This window comes from Erpetoichthys calabaricus, chromosome 8, assembly GCF_900747795.2.
Source record: "Erpetoichthys calabaricus chromosome 8, fErpCal1.3, whole genome shotgun sequence".
In the NCBI taxonomy this organism is placed as follows: Eukaryota; Metazoa; Chordata; class Cladistia; order Polypteriformes; family Polypteridae; genus Erpetoichthys; species Erpetoichthys calabaricus.
The window spans coordinates 77613305-77636009 of NC_041401.2; the positions used below are offsets into that span (position 1 = coordinate 77613305).

The 22705-nt window shown below is 38.5% G+C and overlaps 1 protein-coding gene across 1 annotated transcript in view; it reads right to left on the reverse strand.

Annotated features, from left to right (window-relative positions):
* Positions 1 to 18040: 18040 nt before the first annotated feature.
* The window catches only part of mnta (MAX network transcriptional repressor a), a 28232-nt gene continuing 23567 nt past the window's right edge, over positions 18041 to 22705 (reverse strand). Inside the window, exons 5-6 of the mRNA XM_028806877.2 lie at positions 21394 to 21586; positions 18041 to 21271 (exon numbers count right to left, since the gene is read on the reverse strand). Of these exons, the coding sequence (XP_028662710.2) occupies positions 20538 to 21271; positions 21394 to 21586 (927 nt within the window). The 3' untranslated portion in view covers positions 18041 to 20537. The remainder of the gene's footprint in view (positions 21272 to 21393; positions 21587 to 22705) is intronic.

Consider the following 22705-nt stretch of genomic DNA (forward strand, 5'->3'; position numbering starts at 1 on the left):
GACCTTATTTTCTGCAGGAAATCACACACCTTATGATAAAGAGTAAACTGATAGATGTCCAGCAAAAATGATCAGAAAGACTAGAGGTTATGTATGACACGTCAACTGACCCCCTGAGGTTCACCCTCTAATGAAATACAAGAGGTCAAAGTCACTTCTTTTCACAAAACTTTGAAAAACTGGGATTGGTAATATTGGCATGCGAAGAGTTGTATTATGGTATTTTGTGGTTGCTGATCACAAATATGATAATACTAGCAACAGCAAAATGTCTGTTTAATAAGACAAACACCACGGTACAATGGTAAGTGCATCTATTTCAATGACATTGTGCATTTAGGGACCTATTTTCACTGGATATTCTAGTCCTTACGTCCCTCTTTCTTTATGTGCCTTGTTGCCTTTGTTCATCTGACATTCCAACCCTCTTGTGGATGCACGAACAACAGACATTTTGTTGTATATATATATATATATATATATATATATATATATATATATATATATATATATATATATATATATATATATATAGCAAAGATGTTTGATTCTTTATCTGCAGTCCTAGCTCACTAAGAGCCACTTCCAAAAGGTTAAAAATTGCAAATTTCAAACATAACCCTGTGGGGTGTCTTTTTAGATTGTTTCAAGGACACTGGTTATGTAAGTGATGTTACACACATTTTAATATTTCAAATATTTGACACATTTATTCTTATTTATTATGTACTTCTACCTCATGAAGTAAATCATTACATTTCTTATGAACACCCCAAACTTATGCTTATGGCTTATGTTAATTCAGACTTTTTTCCACTTACCAGAGCCACACTTGTTAGGTTATTTGTTATTTGTGAAATCTACAGTATGAATGTTTGTGTACATGAGTGTGACTTTAATAGACTGGTGCATGGTTTTGGGTAGGCTCTTCCCTTGAGTGTAACAAAGCCAGGATTGCTCTCCAATATGGCTTGCCTCCCTCATATTTTTGTTTTATTTGTAATTTTTTAAGTATTATTAAAAAGTATGAAGTAAAATATGAAGCTCCCAAGTGCACTTCTTGAAACATTCCATGTATAGCTTATGTGAGATTAAATATATTCTCTGAGTGAAACATTTATTCAAAAACATGTTCCAAGTATGCCCTGTATCATCCTTACCATCTAACCTTGTCAAGTTCAGATCTTTACTTTTTTTTTTTTTTTTTTAAATCATCCATTATTGAACCATTTTCCATTAAAAGTATTCCTGGATGTTGGTGCCTATCTGAGAAAGACAGGAATCAGAAATGACTCAACTGTCATTTTGTTCCTAAGTACACCCACACCCCTACATCAAGGAAATTTACAGTCACTAAGTAAACTAACAAATGTATTTCATATGTGTTGGGAACCCAAAGTACACAGGAAAAATCCATGTGCAGGGCGAATATTCAAATTCCCCATAGTTTTGTTTTTTGACTAACAAGGGTTTATTTACATGGTCCATATCTAAAGGAAAATATGCAATGTATGGTTGCTAAGTAGGTCCTGAAGAAAGACTAAAGCAGTTAACTGTATTATATTCTAGAACACCAGAAACTAGATGTAGGATCTTGAAATGTGTTCTGTCTTTTATTAGTGACTTGTCTAGGGGTAAAAAGACAGGAGTGATATCAATGGATTTTCCTGTTTAGATAAAAATGTATGTTTTTTGAATAAATTGTATCCTCCAAACAGTTTTTATTGCAAACACGCAGTAAGTTAAAATAATAAAGTCAGGATGATATAAAAGCATGCAACATTCATGAAGAAAGATGATCTAAATTTTTGTATCTTCCTAAGATCATTGTCACAGTACATGACTTTAAATTGGAGAGCACAACTTCAGGTGCTGGATTTTGTTGCCTTGAGGTTTTCAAATTAAATGACTAGGAATCACAGTTGATAACCACTTATGAGAGTCTGACATAACTTTCCACAACTTTTTTGTGGTGCAAATGTGAATCTGAAAATATTGCAAGGTCAGTTAACATGAATTAATATGGAATAAGAAGTGGGGGAATACCCAGGCAGTAGTCACTGATGCCGTTGTTGTCTTTGCCTTCCTTTGTAATGAAAAACAAGTAAGAACATGGATGCATGACATAACATACAGATGCATTCGGCAACTAAGTTAACTGAAAAACTTTGGAAGGGACTGATTTATTATATAACTGAAATAACCAAAGATGACGTTTATCTGAAGATATGGATGCAAGAGCAGTTCTTCGTGTAAAGATAAACTGTAACACAACCTCAGTCTACTGTATGCTATACTGCTAAGTAACTCTTCTAGCAAACTGTAATCCTCTTCTTGCTATGTGCAGCATAATCAGTCTCTTTGTGCACTGTGGAAACTGAATACCATAGCAAGGTCCTTGTTCTGTGCCCAGCAGCAGATCAAATGCAGTTCCCTTTCTAACCCCATTCTATTGTTTATATTAATTAGGATAGCTGCACCTTTCCCATGTAATTAATTATGTCAAACATTATCAACATGCAGGAAAACAATGTTGGATTTTTACAATAATAATCTACAGATAATATTAGTCAATTAATCCTTACATATACTGTACACCTAAATAATTTCCTGTTCCATTCATTTCCAGAGAAGTGACTTTTTTTTTGTACTTTTATAGTTTACTCACCTAAGGCAGCAGGAGAAGCGCGCTGCTGGATAAGCTGTTTGTACATACGTGCACTCCTTTTTCCTGCCATATTATTGTGGATCAAAGAGGCTGATGGATGAGTAAATAAGGAAAATATGTAAAATATACAAGTTGATGTAACCGCTCTCAAGGTAAAATTGAAACAGTAAACTAATTCATAGTTGAAGTTGCAAGAAGTATCTCTATTTTAAGACTGAGTAGTTTGCAGATTCATTAATGCTTTTCCATGGAGGATTTTGCAGTTTCAAAACTTTGTACATCACGATCTGTTTGAGACATCTCAAAGAAAATTAAACTGTCCCTAGAAATTTCTTTGAAGAATAAATTTCAACAAAATTGGTACACAAGGAAGTTTAGTTGTTTCATGTGGACAGACAGATTGGCAGGAAGACAGACAGACAGACATGGCTATCACAGCAGGTGCTTCTTGCATTATATGCAAATGCACCTAAAAAAGATGATGTATCAAAAAATCTGGAGAAGAGCACATTGTTTGGTTGCAGACAACATAGTTGTATGCATTTTCATTTGAGCTAAGCACTCATTGGATGTGGCAAACAGGAGCCTGAGAGGCAGAGAGGTAGGCTAGCACTGACAGAAGTATGGGTTAATTCCCATTTTCTTCACCTGCTAAGAAATGTCAACACAAATAACTTCCTATTTGTTGTAGTTTACCTGCTAATGGGAACCCCAAAGGAGACATAATTGCAGAGAGAAACAATTGAATTCTCTTTAACAACATAACAATAACATGACTGCAGACTAGATTTTCAGTGGGGAAGGTCTACAGGATGGTAGTGAGACCAACTATGTTATAAGGGCTGGAGACAGTGGCACTGACCAGAAAGCAGGAGACAGAGCTGGAGGTAGCAGAGTTAAAGATGTTAAGATTTGCACTGGGTGTGACAAGGATGGACAGGATTAGAAATGAGGACATTAGAGGGTCAGCTCAAGTTGGACGGTTCGGAGACAAAGTCAGAGAGGCAAGATTGTGTTGGTTTGGACATGTGCAGAGGAGAGATGCTGGGTATATTGGGAGAAGGATGCTAAGGATAGAGCTGCCAGGGAAGAGGAAAAGAGGAAGGCCTAAGAGAAGGTTTATGGATGTGGTGATAGAGGACATGCAGGTGATGGGTGTAACAGAACAAGATGCAGAGGACAGAAAGATATGGAAGAAGATGAACCGCTGTGGCAACCCCTAACTGTAATAGCCGAAAGAAGAAGAAGAAGACAGTGTTGACCATTGGTTAATTTCTTCTCTAAAGTGAGCCTTGTAAGACTGACCTGCAAAATGTTGTTATAAAGTTTGCAATCTCTCCTACTGACAGTGCATCACAATGGACTGACAGGCCAGAGGCAATTCTGATGAGAAACAACCAGAGTTAATCACCTTAACTGCTGAACGTTATGGTGTACGTGTTGGTAGAAACACTGCAAAGTTGTCCTAAGTCATGGCAAGGACCTAATTAACATGCTGAATGTGTATAAGTCTTCTGAGCACTTGCACAAAATAAAGAGCAAGGGGGGTATTGGAACCATCAAAATGAATGTTAAAATCACTCAACAATATTTACAAAGGTGGGACATGGTGAAGTCGGCACATATAAAACTTGTTGACAAATGTAACATTACCCATAACTTACAAGACAATGCTTCTTTATGCTTGTTTTGAAGATTTTGGGTGCAAAGCATGCACAAGACTACTGATGAAATGAGCTAAACTGCAGGGAGCATCACAGACAAAAACAGAGACTGGATGTCTGGTAAGAGACCACAAGACATCCAAGTCACATGATGGCTGCACATGGTTCTTAGTCATGGAAGCTGACATCATGATGCCCATATATGCATAGTACCCAGGAAGACTTGGGATAGACAGTTATTTTGGCATTCAACTGACTAGGGCAGCACAAACTTCTTTACAGGAATGGACCCTCTTATCTTTTCATTGCTTAATGCTCCTGTTCATCATTATTTTAATTCTAAAAGTGAACCTGGTTTGTTACTATTTCCTTCTTGAATACCATAAAATTAAGCATTTACTTTTGCAGTTGTGTTTAGAGGCTGTTGAATACCCAAGGTGTTCCATGATGAACAGCTTAGTTTATGCTAGGATCATTCATGTCATGCTGGCATTTTTGTTTTCCAGTTATCTGTGGTCTTCAGTCCTTTAGGGTGTGCTTAATTTTTAATTTTAAATTTGATGTTATAATTACTCTTGATTGATGGGGTTTTTTTGGTATTTGGTTGCAATATTACACTCATGTAGCTGAGGGAAATAAATACCTAAAAACATCTCTGACCAATCTAGATCTAGTCCAGAATGTACTTTGGCTTTCTAAATTAAGATGTGTATGCAAAGAAAAAAATTAAACTGAATTACACCAACCTGCTGCAAAACAAGGAAGAGGGTACTCAATGAGGTGTTGACTTCCATTCAACATCAAAGTTCTAACTTTTACACATTGTTAACAGATGTGTTATTATGAAAATCTTTTCAGTATTAATAGTGTTTTTGAGTCTCTGTAATGATTAAATAAAGTAGATTAGAATAAAAAAGTTGTCTTTAGAAAAATCTCCAACTTACATATAAATACATTATGTTTTGGTGATTGTTATATTAATGGCACTACTGTTCAAAGGAAATACAATATTTATGTACACATACAGGTCTCTAAAGGTATCATGCTATGAACTTTCCATGTGTTAAATGTAGTGTATTCTAAGTGTTGTGGGTGATGATTAATTTTTAAATTGCAGATTTGTAAAGGAATGGCTTGTCACTACAATACAATAAAATTGAAAATTAAACAGGAGCATGATTCTTTCTGTTTTTGGTCTCTTAGATTTTGTTTAAGATGTTGAATTCTACCATTCCATAAACACACACATACCTGCATTCAGTTTTATAAAGAAAGACTTGTTTATGTAAATTGGAATATATACAAAATTATTTATTGTTGGATTGTTGATATGGTGAGGAAGTAATCAAATAGTAAGAACCTAATTTTACATGTTCCGTTATTAAACTTATTTTTAAATATTTAAGATGATGTGTGGTAGTGTCTTCTAGATATGAGAATTAATGCAACACATTTAAAGGAAGTTTGACTTACGTACTGAAGTATTAAGTGCAAATAATACACTTTTGCTTAAGTTAATCTTAAACTCAAGAGTTTGTGGAACTCCATTGCATTTAACACATATGGATGTATACAATAATCATCTGCTAGTAATAATGTATTGATTTGTTAGTAGGCCATTAAGTTAAATAGGCTTGTGATTGAGGGTGGCATGGTGGCGCAGTGGTAGCGCTGCTGCCTCGCATTAAGGAGACCTGGGTTCGCTTCCTGGCTCCTCCCTGTGTGGAGTTTGCATGTTCTCCCCGTGTCTGTGTGGGTTTCCTCCCACAGTCCAAAGGTTTGTTCCTGCCTTGCGCCCTGTGCTGGCTGGGATTGGCTCCAGCAGACCCCCGTGACCCTGTAGTTAGGATAATGACTGACTGACTGACTTGTGATTGTGATCTCCAGGATGGTTTGGTCACAGGAAGCAAAGAATTATGACGAAGGGGACTTTTTCAGAATTAGGTGATGTTGTAAGTGGAGCCACTGCTGTTTTTGATATGCATAAATGATCAAGGCAATAATATAAATAACAGGCTCGTTACATTTGCAGCTGATACCCAACTAGATGGAAGCGGTACTGATAATTCATTGCATCCAGCGCCGCTGTGAGTGGCAGCCTTTTTCAGCAGCTCCGTGAATGTGAATTTCCCATCGGGATTAATAAAGTATCTATCTATCTATCTATCTCTATCTATCTAATGCAGAATCAGCTAAATTGTTATAGGGGAAGTTGGGCAGAATATAGGTCTGGACAGATTTGTGTAAATTAAATAAATATAAGCTATTCATAATAGGTAATAGAAATTTTAGATATGAATAAGCAGTTAGAGGTTTGAAAGTTGAATGTACCCCTTATGAGAAGAATGTAGGAGTCTCTGTGTCAAGACAGTGTACAGAAGAAAACAAGAAGGTGAACTGGATTTTAGGTTATGTATCACAATGCATTTAGTATAAATGAGAGGAGATTACACTTAAGTTATATAATGCACTAGTGAGACCTCACCTGGTGTATTGTGTACAGTTTTGGTCTTCATATTGCAAAAAAGACATAGCAGTGTTGAGAGAAAAATCCAGAAGAGAGTGACTAGGTTGATTCCAAGACTGAGAGGGATGAGTTAGGAAGAAAGACTGAATGGGCTGAACCTTGTCAGTTTAAGCTAATGGAAATTAAGAGGTGAAACGATCAAAATGTTTAAAATTATGAAGTGAATTAATACAGTAGATCCCAGCTGTTACATTAAAATGAAATTCCTGAAAAAGAACACAGTGCCATAGTTTGAAACTTGTTCAGGACAAATTTCTTCTAAGGTTTTTCTTCATGCAAACAACCGTAGACATATGGAATAAGTTACCAAGTAGTGTGGTGAAGTATAGGATTTGGTAACCTTTAAATCTTGACTTTGTACTATTTTGGACAATCTAGGTGAAAAGGACAAGTTTGTTAGGCTGAATGGCCTGTTCGTCTTACAATTTTCTCTAAAGTTATGAAGCTATAGTGGCATCATAGTTACAAGAGTTTGACTAAGGACAGCAAGTTGTTTTTAAGAACAAAATAGTTCCTAAATACTTATGATTTACAAAAGGAGTATGGTCTTGAAAACTTCAATATTTAATTCAAGGATTACTTTGGGAGAAGTTATCCTTGCTAAGGAGAATCTAATGTTACGTGTTGTTGCGCATGTAAAGAAGTTGCACAAAAATTCATTGTTGTTTGTTGATGTTTACATTTACTTATTTGGCTGATGGGTTTACATGGCGACTTGCAACATTTATGATACAATTGGTTACATTTCTTTTGGTTTTCCAACTGGAGACCAGACAGGTGAAGTGACTTGCTCATAGTCACATGGTGTCAGTAGCAGGATTTGAACCCACAACATTAGGGTTTGAAGTTCAAACCCTTAACCACTACTATATGATGTGCATATAAGTTAACCAAGATCAGTCTATTATCATGATATTTGTCAACCATAGTTAAGATAGCAGCTGCTAGGGTTAAAAATTACATCAGGAGAAGCATATTCTGTATACTTTTGTTCAGCAATTCTAGTCGTCTTATTACAGTTGGAGAGGGTTAACTTCAACCCATCCTCACATAAGACTAGGTTGACCTTTAATATTCAAGTATGTCTTCCATAAAAAGCTAGTATTTACCTTAACAGAGCTAAAATGTGGAAATTGATTTCAGTTAATGACTTAGATCCTCGACCATTCAACTAAGCAAATGTTTTGGGCCAGGAAAAAATATGGGTTTTTACTTTCAGGGGTCATATTTTCTTAAGGCTGTAAAGAGCTTTCTCAACTCTTTTTATATATAACAATGGTGGGTGGTACCTCACCTCACACTGACCCATTGCAAAAGCTGCCATAAAATGTTTAATAAAAACTCGCAAGGCTTGGATATTTAAAGGAACAGAACTAAATTTAAAATAGGCAGACAAGAAAACAAATTGTTAAAGCTCCAGGATTAATTTGATTTGGTAGCCTCTCTTCTCTTGACACCTCTTGTGACTAAGAAAGCACAGTATATGTCTGTTAAATACTTCTTGTGGTTTTGATGGTTATGGCTTCTATAAAGACCCAATTCTAACCTAAATGAGGTTGAGTTCCTTGGTGTAAGTGTCTAGTATATTCTTATGGGCTGATGACATGATACATCACTTTCAAAGCTGATTGCAAGATTTATCAAGGGATTGGTACATGGACTAAAACAAATTTACATAAGGAATTGCTCAAGGGGCAGCACGGTGGTGCAGTGGCAGCGCTGCTGCCTCGCAGTTAGGAGACCCGGGTTCGCTTCCCGGGTCCACCCTGCGTGGAGTTTGCCTGTTCTCCCCGTGTCTGCGTGGGTTTCCTCCAGGCGCTCCGGTTTCCTCCCACAGTCCAAAGACATGCAGGTTAGGTGGATTGGTGATTCTAAATTGGCCTTAGTGTGTGCTTGGTGTGTGGGTGTGTTTGTGTGTGTCCTGCGGTGGGTTGGCACCCTGCCCGGGATTGGTTCCCTGCCTTGTGCCCTGTGTTGGCTGGGATTGGCTCCAGCAGACCCCCGTGACCCTGTGTTCGGATTCAGCGGGTTGGAAAATGGATGGATGGATGGATGGACTATTTTTTGATTGTAGAAGTCAATCTATCCAATAATATAGAAGGTGGAGAAAGCACAGAAGTTCAGAAGACGTTGATATTCATGTATGACAAAGAGAAGTTGGGGACTTCCATTTGGGGTTTTGAGGCTGTTGATAGTCACATATGACAGTGAGGAGCTGGGAATCAGGGACTGGCCACAATAGAGCAGGGGTTTAAGCTCCACCCTCCTGACGCCACTGCATACCCTGCCATCCACAGAAAACAGAATTCACTGGACCAGGTCAGCTTTTTCCATTGATCCAAGGTTCAGTTCCGATGCTCACCTGCCCATTGTAGTTGATTTTGATGGTGGACTGAGGTTAGTGTGGGCAATCTGACCTGTTGCTATGTAGTCCCATACACAGAGGGGTTTGATGGACTGTGTATCATGACTGACATAACTATCATTAAAATTATCGGCGGTTTGCTGCACAGTAGTCTTTCTGTTGGTTCATAACAGATTATATAGTCTTGATTGATCTCTTGCATTGATGCGTTTTGGCTTTGTGGTATTCCCACCTCAGACCACATCTGACTAGTGACCTCTTCACAAGCCATGCCATTTCAGGAATGCTCTGACCCAGTCAATTGGCCTTAAAGATTTGGCCCTTATTAAAGTCACTGAGGTCTTTAAACCCGCACATATCATTCAGCATGTTAGCTACAAGTACCTAATATCCTCTTACTGTCTGATATATCCCTGCCCTTGACTTGCACCATTATTACAAGATAATGAACGTAATTCATGTCATACGGGAATAGTTAAAATGTTTTGGCTTATTAATGTACACCATATGGCCAAAAGTACTTGGACACCCCTCCAAATTATTAAGTTCGGGTGTTTCAACCATACCCATTGTTAACAGGTGTGTAAAATCAAGTACATAGATGGGCAATGTCCATTGGCAAACATTGGCCATAGAATGGATCATGCTGAAGAGCTCAGTAACTTTAAATGTGGCACTGCCATAGGATGCCACTTTTGCCACTAGTCAGTACATGATATTTCTACTCTGCCAGATCTACCCAGTCAATTGTTAGTGCTATTATTGTGAAGTGGAAGCATTAAGGATTAACAACAGTTCAGCCATGAAGTGGTAGGTAGACCTCATAAACTCACAGACCAGGGCTGCTGTGTGCTTAAAGGCATAGCATATAAAAATCTCTGCTGCATCACTCATAACAGAGTTCTAAACAGCCTCTGAAAGCAATGTCAGCAAAAGAACTGCGCCAGGAGCTTCACAAAGTGGGTTTCCATAATCTAGTAGCTGACACAAACCTAGGTTCACTATGTGCAATGCCAGCTGTCAGCTGGGATGGAGTAAAGCATGCCCGCCATTGAACTCTGGAGCAGTGGTACATGCTCTCTGAGTGATGAATCACGCTACGCTGCCTGTCAGTCTGATGGACGAAACTGTGTTTGGTAGCTGCCAGGAGAACACTACCTTCTGGTCTGTATGGTGTCTACTGTAAAGATTGGTGAAGCACTTTTAATGGTCTCTTGGCAATTTTTCAGGGTTTAGGCTAGGCCCCTTCATTCCAGTGAAGGGTACAATTAATGCTACGACATACAAGGACATTTTAGACAATTGTGTACTTCCAACTTTGTAGCAACGGTTTGGGCAAGGCCTTTCTCTGATCCTGCATGACAGTTCTCTGTGCACAAAGCCAGGACCACACACACACACGGTTTGACGAGTTTGGTGTGGAGGACCACGAATGGCCTGCACAGAGCCCTGAGCCGAACCCTATTGAACACCTTTAGGATGAACTGGAACGCCGATTGCTGACCAGGTCTTCTCATGCAACATCAGTACCTGACTTTACAAATGCTGTTTTGAATGAATGGGCACAAATTCTCACTGACACACACCAAAATCTTGTGGATAGCCTTCCCAGACGATTGGTGGCTGGTTATAGCTGCAAAGTGTGAGCCAAATTCATATTAATGACCATGTCCAACAGGCTCATATAGGTGTGATGGTCAGGTGTCCACAAACTTTTGACCATTTAGTGTATAAGAGCAAAAAGGTGCGTGGCTGATGGCTAATACGTCTTCATTCAGGAAAGACCAGAGGACTGGAGCACTGCACTCAGCCCCGTCAGCATTTCTCATTAAAGAGATACATGGCAATGCTGGCAATAATTCCAAAGTAGCAAGCAGCCACAGCTTAATTTACATCTGTAAAAGCATGGAACACAATTTATGTATCTGCCACCCACCCTTGATAGTAATTCAGTAAGTTATATGTCTTTAAGTCCGGGTATGTCCATCTGTGTCAGGCGATGTTCACTTTGTGCTGCTGCTTATTTTCATTCTGCTTTACATGTTTGTTTGATGGCTGTTTGAAGTACAGCTTAGTGGCTGGAGTGCTGAATGTTGAATTCTAATAAGAATTATGACTTGCGGTGTGAACCTGTGCTTGTCACTTTCCCTGATGATGTTCCACTTGTTAAAAAAAAAAAAAAAAAATGAAAAATTTATTGAAATATATCAGCTTTTATTTATGCTGCCTTGGGCAATGACATCTGCCAGATAAAAACACTAAAAGCATCATAACCTTCATCTCATTTATGAGCTCATTAAACTGAATGTTTGGTGCTGTTTAAAGGAAGCAAATCCTGGGTAGCACTGAAATCCCTCCTTTCTAGTAAAATGACATATATGGCATAAGGGAGAAATAAAGCCTTTATCTAATCTATTTTTACATTTAAAGATCCATTTCATAAAATTGTGAAAAATAAAAAGCACAGAGGTGTGACACACTTCTTTTCTGGATTTAAAACCCTGAAACACGCTGTGAAAAAGAGCAATTCAAGTCTAAGAGTGGTACATGTCTATATAGTAAAACTTGAACTGACAACATCACTTAAACATACAATAAGATCATCCTGTGGAGGAAAGCTGCAGTCTTCATGTGCTTATACAGTTTGCTAATATTTATATCTTTTACACACGTTGGCAGAGATGTTTTAACCAAGAGTCATCTCAAATCTGAATTATCTGACAGAGCTTTCTCACTGAAATGTTTCTAAGCCATTTTCTTGTTTCTTTGGCTGTGGTTCTTCAGTTACTAGGGGGCTCCGCCCCCTGCTCGCTTCGCTCGCCAACCCCTGGTGTTGGGAATGACAGAGCATGATGTATGAATGAGATATAGAATAGTGTGAAGGTTTAGATGATGCAAATAGAAAGCAAACAATAAAGTGTCTGGCACAGTGTAAAGGTTTTTGAAAATTTCTCTGTACACGCCGTTTAAGTGTAAAAGGTAATTCCAGGTCAGAACTTGTAATGTCAATGAAGATGGTTATTGTTGTGATCAGAGTCAAGTTTGTCAGAGCTTAGAAAGAGTTGTGTCTCTCCAGGAAGTAATGGAATGACTTGGGTATTTATGTTTTCCACATTAATATTTTTTGGACATAATATAGTGTGTTTTGTTAAAAGGGGCATCTGGTCTAATGAGATTGCTGTTCCAAATCTGTCTGTAACTAAGTCGTCGCAGATAAAGGCTTGAGGAATTGTAATAATATGTGGGTGAAGTCCATCTGTATTGGTGAGTGTACCATCTCCCAGTTGTAATAAGCAATTGTTATGATCTGGTTCTGGACATCGTATCTTTTTTACTAACTGTATCTTTTGAAAGCAATGCCAATTGTCTGCGTATTTTAAGGTGCACTGAACAATAGCTGAGCGCATGGCATGTGGAAGAATAGCTAAGCACTGTTTAAAATCTCCTCCTAATAAAATTAACTTTCCTCCAAAGCGAATATTATTATTCATAAACGTTTGTTGAAGTTTATGAATGGTGTTGAGTAAGTGACTGGATGCCATTGTACATTCATCAATAATTAACATTTTTGCAAGACGGATGTCACGTGCAGTGCCACCGTTAATGTTCATAGTGGATACCGATTTGTAGGATCTAATGCAGTTGATAAAGATTTCACTTTCAGGTACATCGTTAGTTAGAAGCTTCTGTAGATATTCAGTATATGAATGTAAAGGAGGCAGTCTAATTTGACCCTTTTGACAACAACGTGTAAATTCATTACTTGTATTGCCAGTTGTTTCTTCAGGGAAGTGAACTGAATGACAATGATTGCAAATGACATTCATTAATCCGAATGAATTTTCCTGGTGTATGTTTTGCTTGGGCCGTTTGAGAGGCGCGTTGTTGCATGTGTAGTACTTGGGACGTGTTGTTTTGGAGCTGTATTCGATTTGCCTGTGCTTTGTGAGAAGCCCGTTGTAGCCTTCCTTGCCGTTAACGTATGTCTGAGACGGGAGGTGTTTCGTTTTGAATCCGTGCCTGTTGCGATGCAGCACTTTGATTGATTGCGTCATGTGGATCTAGGATGTAGATTTGTGCATATTTGCGTTGTTGATTTGTTTCAGGGTGCACTGTTCCAATGCGATGCAGTATTTGTGCACATATGCGAAAGCAGTATGGGCCATTGCCTTTTGGTGGCCTGATATTTACTCCGGTAGATGCAAAAGCAAATGAACTATTGTAGGATCTAATGCAGTTCATAAAGTTTTTACTTTTAGGTACATCGTTAGTTAGAAGCTTTAGTTGAGCTTTGCGTTTTTGGAGCCGAGACATTTTTTCTTCTAGAATTATAGATAAGTAATAAGGAATATTGCACTCACTGTTAATATGGAGCCTTTTCTGCGGTTGAACGGTTAATAGTGCCTTATTGTAATGAGATCCACCTATGCTGCATAGTGTGAATTGTGTTTGGTCCCGTTATCCGAGCGGTATTGTTTTGTACCTGTGATCGTGAATTCATGACTTGTTTGTTCTTGAGCGTGAGAAATATGGATAAGTAATAAGGAGGATCGCACTCACTGTTAATATGGAGCTTTTTCTGCGGTTGAACGGTTAATAGTGCCTCATTGTAATGAGATCTACCTATGCTGCATATTGTGAACGTGTTGAGATGACGTATGTTTAATACGGACGGTTCATTTAGAAATGGGGCTTTGTGTGTCATTTGTTATTTGTTACTGTGGTCGTGGGTCTGAATCGTCGTTTTTGTGTACGTTTCGTTTGCTATGTCCGTAGTCTGTCCCGTTTCGTGTCCAATGGGCTTTGTGTGGTGCTCGCGGCTTTTTTTGTGTGCTTGTGGCTTGTTGAATCCTCCTCTTTGTGTGCGTCCCGTTTCGTGTGCAAAGGTATTAAATCCTTCTCTTTGTGTGTGTACTGTCTGTTGCTTGTGTGTGTGTGTGTGTGGGGGGGGGGGTTTGCGGGCTTTTTTTTGTGTGCCAGGGGCTTGTTGAATCATCCTCTTTGTGTGTCCCGTCCGTTGCTTGTGTGTGTGTGTGTGGGGGGGGGGATATGGGGGTTTTGCTCGTGCGGCGCTGTGTGCGGCGCCTGCGTTTGACTCCTTTTTTCTGTGCTCACTCCTTTTTTCTGTGGTCTTGTCCGCCTCTCGCGGCGCCTCATTTCTTGGTGCGCCTGCGCAGTACGTCTTTTTGCGGCTACGGCCCATGGCCGGATGTCCCTGCGTCCATCCGGTTTAGCATTCTCGGTTAGTAATATGGATTGTCAGCCTGAAATGTGAATCTATTCATTTTATATTGTTTTGCAGATTGAAGTACATTTTCCGGAGGGATTTTCAAGTATTACAGTTTATTTACTTCTCCCCTTTACTGAAACGCTTTCCAGTTTTTATCAGTAAAAATAATTCTTTTATTCTGATGTTAGTACTGCCATGCTTCACCAAGGATGGTGTTAGCTTGCTTAGATTCTGTGCTAGGCTTATACCACATTTATTCTTACACAACACCTTGTGATTGTACTTATTGTGAAAGGCGTTATATAAAAGTAGCCATGTTACCTGTCATGACAAATAATAGAATAAATTTAAAAATATTTGATATCTCTTGCCCTAGAGGTACCTTCTGTGCATTTCCTTGGTATTCTGGTGTGTCACAGCCTCTCTTGCTTGGTGCTTCCTCTCTCGATTTTACAGTAGACAGAAAGATGATGACTGATGTAGACATTTAATTTAAATTTCAATAGATTACATTGTATTTTGCAGCAAAATAACATCCTAAAGATGTGCACGGTCAGTTAACTGAATTTACCCTGTAGGTTTATCAAAGGATTGTTCCCACCTTGCATTCATTTGTCTGTTCTTTGTTAATTGTCTCTATTAGGATACAATTTAGAGAGAAACCTCTACAGGAAAAAAATTTAATTAATAGGAAAATCAGAAACCAGTGTTAAGAACTTAAAAAAACAGTTGCAAAAATTTCTCAAATATCTTAATGTAAAGACTATGCTACTCCTTTTGCTTAAAAGCAGAGTAAAAGAAGAAAAAATCAGCTGATCAAACAATGAGATGTGTAGAGCAGACATTGTATGTCATAGTGAATGAAAAAGAATAACATATGTAATGCAACTACATTTTATTTTACAGCTTTTATAAAATTAAATAGGGATGGATACTACCTACAGCTTATACAATATAACATATTGCTTACAGGGGTGATCTTGAGACAACTTGAGTAGATCATTTGATTGCAAATGTTCAAGGATTAGACCCTGCATGGCCCACCTGTTTTATTCAGGGTATGGCTTACTGGCTAAGGAACTGCAAGCTGTTGAAAATGGCTTTGGTTGTGGCTAAGAAGCTCCATGGCTGCCATAACAGTACCATGATACAACAGGACCTTGCGTTTTAAACTATTTGCATAATAGGCTCAGTGCTACAGGCTGCACATTTTGATATGAGAAACTGTGAAAGATGGTTACGTAAATACAGAAAGGATTATGACATTTCAAACCAGTGTCTGCCTTTAAATACTAGAAACAGAGGATTCAGAAAGGATTCAGACCCCTTCACTTTCTGCACAATTCATTGTGTTGTAAATTTAATTTTAAATGGATACATTTGCCATTTTTGCCTAACAGTCAACACTCAATAACCCGTAATGACAAAGTGAGAAGACGTTTTCAGAAAGGTTTGTAAATGTATTAAAAATCAAAAAGTGAAACTGCAAATTGTGGTCAGGTTCATGCTGTTTGCTTTACCTGTCCTTGAGACGTGTCCAGAACTTGACTGTAGCAAATGGAATTGTTTGGACATCATTTACAAAGGCACATGTGTACCTGGGTATATAAGGTCCAACAGTTCACACTGTGTGTCAGGAGAAAAAACAAGCCATAAAGTCCAAGGAACCTTCTGCAGACCTCAGTAATCAAACTATTGTGAGGCATAGATTAGGGCAAGGGGATGAAATCATTTCTAAATCTTTCAGTGTCCCCAGATGCACAGTGGCTTCAATATTTGTGAAAAGGAAAGAGTTTGAAACCACCACCACTCTTACTAGTATTAGCCATCCAGACAAACTGAGTAAATGAGCAAGAAGAACCTTTGTCAAGGAGGAACCCAACGGTCACTCTAACAGAGCTTTACAGGCACTCTGCTGTGATGGGAGAACCTGTCTAACTTTGTAGCATTTCTTAATTCTTGTCTTTCTTCATCACTCTCCAAAGTCTCAAAGAAGGTTTCTTTCTTTCACTTCCATAATAACCTCCACTGACATTGAGAAGCTGGTCCATTCTTTCATTGCTTCTCGGACAGATTTCCGTAACTACTTTAGGGCAGGTGCCCGTCTAATCTGTTATCTGCGCTTCAATTGGTTCCAAACTCTGCAGTCAGACTTGCAGTACGGTGCACATGCCAGGTGTCCTAATTAATCTCCACTGACTCTGTGCATCTTGTAAGGCTGGTTGTAAAATCCTGCTGCTTTCCTTTACAGCATAATCTGCCTTGAACCTGATTAAATTAGCAACCTCCTACATCATTAGCCTCCTGTGCACTGACGCTGGCAATTTTGTGGTGCCGCCCCCAAATAAGCTATGCTCCATGGATGACAGACCAACCTAAAATTAATAATTATTATTTCATTCACTAAATCTCTTAGATTCCTTAAAGGGAAGCATACACATTCATGTGTTAAGAAAGGCATTTCACTTGTGCTACCATTCTTACCCCCACTGACCAGTTCCCCATTATTTAATTCTAGGTCTACAGTATGTTTTTATTTTTCATTTGTCTTATGCATTGGAAATGTATTACAGTGTATGGTTTTATTGTGCAGACCAAGAAATGCAGTGTACATTTAACTGTTCATTTGATTTCTAATTATTATAATATTAATAGTATTATTTACTGGTTTTGTTTTGTAACTCTCTAAATCTGCTTCCGTTATTCCAATTTAAATATTGTATTTCTTTGAGCATTAGAAAGTTACTCTACAAATAAAAAAACATTACTATTACTATATAGGGTTTTTTATGTACCCACATATGAAGAAAATCCAGTGATGTTAGATCAGCTACACTGCCAGCCTACCGATTTGCAATTCTAATATAAACTGTGTAACAAACTCGCACGTCAAGGCTAATGGCTTCTTTGCTGGGAAACACCACCACTTATTTTTTATTATTTTAAAAAAAAATTTTTTTTTTTCTTGTAGTTTTGTTCTAGACAAATTATGGATGTGATAAGCAACTGATTTTTTGGGGGCCCTTAACTGTGATACTCTGACACATAATACAGTCTCATTGAATGTTTTGAACTTCTTGTTGGCGTCAGTCAAGTAAAACAGATACCACAGAAAAACTGAAATTGAACACTTGCTATTACTGTGACAGAAGGGTTTCCCTGGAAAGTCAAACATGCAGACTTTTAGAGTTTGCAGATATTTAGTTACATGTCTCACATTTGCAAATGTATCGACATTGCAAACGCAGAGATCCAGTACTTAGTTAAATTTGATGAGCAGTTAACCATTTGGTTATTGTGTATATACAGAGTGGGATGTGTTCCCATTTGACTCCACAAATATCAGAGGAAAGCAACGGGTTTTATACACTCACAGTTCTGAAGTTATCTGCTGTAAATGGACAAACACACAATTGAAAATGGCCACATTAGTCATAAATGTAGTAAGATTTATTAAGGATTTTCAGAATTTTCTTTTTTTTTCTTTTTCAAACATACTAGACAATTCAATCTAAATGCAGCCCAAAATGTACAGGCAATATATAACTTAAACTTTCTCCATAGGGAAAACACACATTATTTTATATATATATATATATATATATAATATTAATGAGGAAAGAGGCCTGTAAATTCAGCCCCATAGTTTACAGTACTTTACATGGTCCCAGAAAGAAAAATTAATTTGAAACTCTCAACAGGGAAATCATCAAAATCTACATGCAAAACAAAAAAAAAAAAAAAAAACAGGCAACAATAAAATTGAAAAATATATAAAAATGATTTATTTGACACTGACTTTTGAAACTATGCATAAAAAAAAAGTTATACAACATTAGAAAAAAATATATTATTCTCTTTTTTTTTTTCTTGATCACACACACGCACACAACACAGGAACAAATGTCCTTGTGGTTTGCAATCAGCGCCGCTACACACAATTGTAAAACTGCTTTGCGATTGTGGTGTCAAACAGCAGCAATCACAGTGCTATTCTTAAAATCGCACCTCACATATGTAATTATTTATATATATATTTATTTATTTATATATATATATGCATGTGTAAATATACATTTCTATACACAGTTAATTTTATACAAATTGTGGAATGAACAAGCAAGCGGCCAACTAATTTCTTTGAGACTTTTAATATGTTTTGCTGTACAGAAGGCTGAAGAGCAGCTTTATGTAAAATTGTGCAGCATTTCATTATTTTCCATTCACCAGCAACTGGCCATCAGCCTTTATTAGTTTGGTTTCATTGAAAAAAGGAGATGTGAGACACATTTTCTGTACATAACAACCAAAATAGAGCATTAAGTGTCTGGCCTGAGTCGTTACAAGCGTTGGTCTGTGCTCAATTACACTCACATAAACTTAACATCTGCACTCAGACATGTACAAAACAATGCACACACACTCGTCACAATAACATGGTTGATTCTAATGAAGCCAAGAGAGATGACCAAAGTGCAACTGTTCTTAAGCTGGTTTTGGCACAAGGTAACCCTAGGTTTGTTTACCACAGTCTGTCCTCATGCAACTGGTGCAAATTTGAGATACACAGTTCCCCAGTACACATATATACTTTTACAAAGACACCACTTTCATATTCCAGGTCTAAAAGGAACAGAAGGAAACATAACCAATTGCTACAGCAGACATTTATTCATAAAACGTTGCAACTAAATCTTAGTGTTGAGCCTTGTATGGAATAACCTTACATTATTTGAAATGACTGAAAACTAATTCCAGCATAAAAAAGTGCCTTGTCTGTTGGAGCTCCACCTGCAGGGTTGAATTATAAACCATACTAAAGCTTCCATAGCAAACTTACAGGATGCAGCAGGACCCTTTCCTGACTCACAAAGGATTGTTTACTCTTCTGCTCACCACTATGTTTACGTACAAAGCACTTGAAGAGATGCGTTTATTCCAAAATCACAAACCGGCAAATTCATGCTTGTGCAACTAGGGTTACTTTAAAAGGTCCACACTGAGCATATATTGTAGTGACTCCTCCAGCTCAGATACAACAGTACGCACCTGTTCCTTCTCTACCTGCTACTCATTTCGTAAGGGGAGGCAAAGCAAAAAGGCAGAGAACAAAGCCTTTGCCATTAACTTTTTATAAAACCTGGTTGAAATTCCATCTAAAAACAGCAGGGGGCAGCAGAAACCTTTATTATACACATAATTGTATAGGTTTGCACGCTATTTATCCAAAGAGACAAACAGGTTCAGAGAACAGATTCAAAACACAACTAGTCAATTTTACAAGGAAGTGCATCAGAGATTGCTATATGACGGCAATTAGACCCAAGAATCTGCCAATTGTTACCAATATGGTTATCAAATATACAGCCTGGGTCCAAGATGGCCAAGGTAGATAACTTGCTGCTTTTTATTTGTCCCATTAACGTGGCCTATCCAAGAGAAACAAAGAAGCAAGCACAAGATCAATCTATCTCTCTGTTGCTTTTCTATGACATTTACCACTTTTCTTTCACAAATATACAAATAAATATACACAACTGCAATAATGTAAAGCAGCCTGGCCCTCTTAGTTGAGCACACGAAGCACAGTTAAAACTGGCTCAGTTTTTGGCATCTCTAACTTCTAGACAGTTCTCATGGATTATCAGGCCAGCTGCAGCAGTAGTGACCACCACCACTCTGTAGCCTCTTGCATATATACACACAGGAATGGGGAAAACGCAGACCTCACATACAGTTTGTCATAGTTAAATATATATTTACATGTACACCATATTACAGACAATGGAACAACGAAAGGGCAATCTTTAACAAAAACAAGCCAAAAAATAATAATTTCCAGGCTACATTAGCAGATCTTGCGGAGGCAAAATTACCACTGACCCTTCTGCTGTAGGGCCCAGTGCCCCAAGGATGGTGTCCGAGGTAGTGGGGAGAACTGCACAAGGACGAAGCAGTGGGGTGTTTACTTCGGAATGTATGGAGTTTATAATTCTGTCTTTTGTTGAATTTCTTTCCACTGATTTTTTTTTTATTCCACATGTTTTTTCATTAAAAATGATCCCAAGTCCAATTCTCCATTTTCAGGCCAGTTTGAGTGTACTCACTGGAAAAGAGGGCATGGTTACCATGGTTACAGGATTTAAGACTGTGGAGCCCACTAACTGGGGGTGATGCGTCACCACCTGGGTCCCTACTGTAGCCTGTTTTCCAACTACTGTAGCCGTTTGTTGGCTAGAGGCTGTGCCATTGACCTGGGGATGAGAGAGAGTATGGGCAATGTGGCTCATTACAGTGGGCTGAGTGACAGCTACAGGCTGTTGGTAGATGGCAGGCAAATGCTGGCTGAGGTGGTTGAGGGTAGCAGGGTGGACAGTGATATGGCCAATTGGCTGTGTGGCTGCAGCAAGTTGCACAGAGTTCGAACTGGAAGGCGCAATGTGGGCAATGTGCTTAGTGCCTGTTTGAATCACATGATTCACTGCTTGAATGACTGACGCATGTGAAGCACTAGCAGCAGCATGAGCAATGACAGTAGGCTGGACAGTTGGTGTAGTAACAATATGAGTGTGAGCAGGCATCATAGCTGGCGGAGCTACCAGAGTTTGGGCAGGAAGTGGAGCAGCAGTCGCTGCAGCAGTGGGTAACACTGGCGACTGGGCTTTGTGCTGGACAGGGATGTGCTGAGACAGGATGGAGGAGGTAGGGACAGACTTCAGGAGTTCAGGCTGGAGGCGTGGAGGCACTTTGGGCAAGGAGCTTGACAGCAGAGGAGACTTTCCATCATCCATGTCTTGGTCAATATTGTCTTCACCCTCTGAAAGATAACAAAAACAAATTTCTCAATAGACATATCCAAAGTTTTAGTAATAGTGATACTAACTTATGCAGAGTTCATGTGGCTCTTAATACTTAAGGTATCTAAGGTATTAAGCCTACCAGATGCAGTGGAGGTAGATGCCTGGTCGTCCTCTGGCTGCACTGTCTGTCGCAGTACTCTGTCAATCTCCATAATATCCATCCACTGGCTAAGCTCATTTTTCAGCTCAGCAAGACGCTGCTGTGTGGCAATCTTCTCTCGTGCAAGACGTTCCATTTCATGCTCATATTCTTTTTCTTTCCTCTTTAAAGTCTGTGATAAAAGAGAAAGTAAAATATTGAGAAGCAATTCTCAAATGAAACACCAACTTGTAAAGAATTGTTAAAACTAGGAACAGCAGCAGACATTTATTTTCCTTCTCAAATAATATTTCTGGGAGTACTCATCAGAAAGTGGATCTGAGTTTAGCAGTAATCTGATGCTGCGTTTATGTGCTATCAGACTATTCAGAACTACCAGTTGTGACGTATCGCCTTCCCTCATCACTGCATTCAAGTGGGTTTCAGGCCAGACTTTTCAGAAAAACAACACATTGATTTTGATGTGTATGACCTCATTCCAAACACAATTCAACCAATAAAAAGGCATTTCTAGCTGACCAGGGGCCTCATGTATAACGCCGTGCGTAGAACTCACACTATAACATGGCGTAAGCACAAAAGCGGGATTGTGCGTACGCACAGAAAAATCCAGATGCGGGAATCTGTGCACACGCATACTTTCACGTTCTTCCACTACATAAATCCCGATTTGCGTGAAAAGTAACGCACGTGCACGCGCCTTCTGTCCCGCCCCAACTCCTCCCAGAATTACGCCTCTTTGAATATGCAAATCAATATAAATAGCCTTCTGTGAAAAGACAATGGGAAAAGCACAGGGGAAAATATAAGAATTTCAGCGAATACCAAGTGGATGCAAAGGAAAAACATACTATTTGTTGGTTTAAACAGTGGTATAATCAACAAAAGAAAGTTGATCGAGTGACAAAGTGTCGGAAAAACTCGAAAGATCAAATTCACAAAGTCGCACAGTGCCCGAAATAAAAAAGAAATCACATATCAAAGTCGCTGTGAAAAGGCGAGTTGTAGCCCACCGTCTGAGTGTCATATGAAAGCTTATTAGGGTACAAACAAAAAACATAGGCACACAGTGGGAAAAAAGCACGAAATGTCAACTTTAATCTCGAAATTTCCACTTTAATCATGTAGTTTATTTTGCCATTAAAGTAGAACATTATAAACTTCATCTTAAAATCGTTTATTTTAGTAGTTTCTCAAGTAGCATGTTAAATGCTTTTTTCTGTGTTTGATCTTCTATGTGCTCTATGTGTGTGAATCACTACGTGCTTCCGTTCTTTCTCTTTCTCCGACA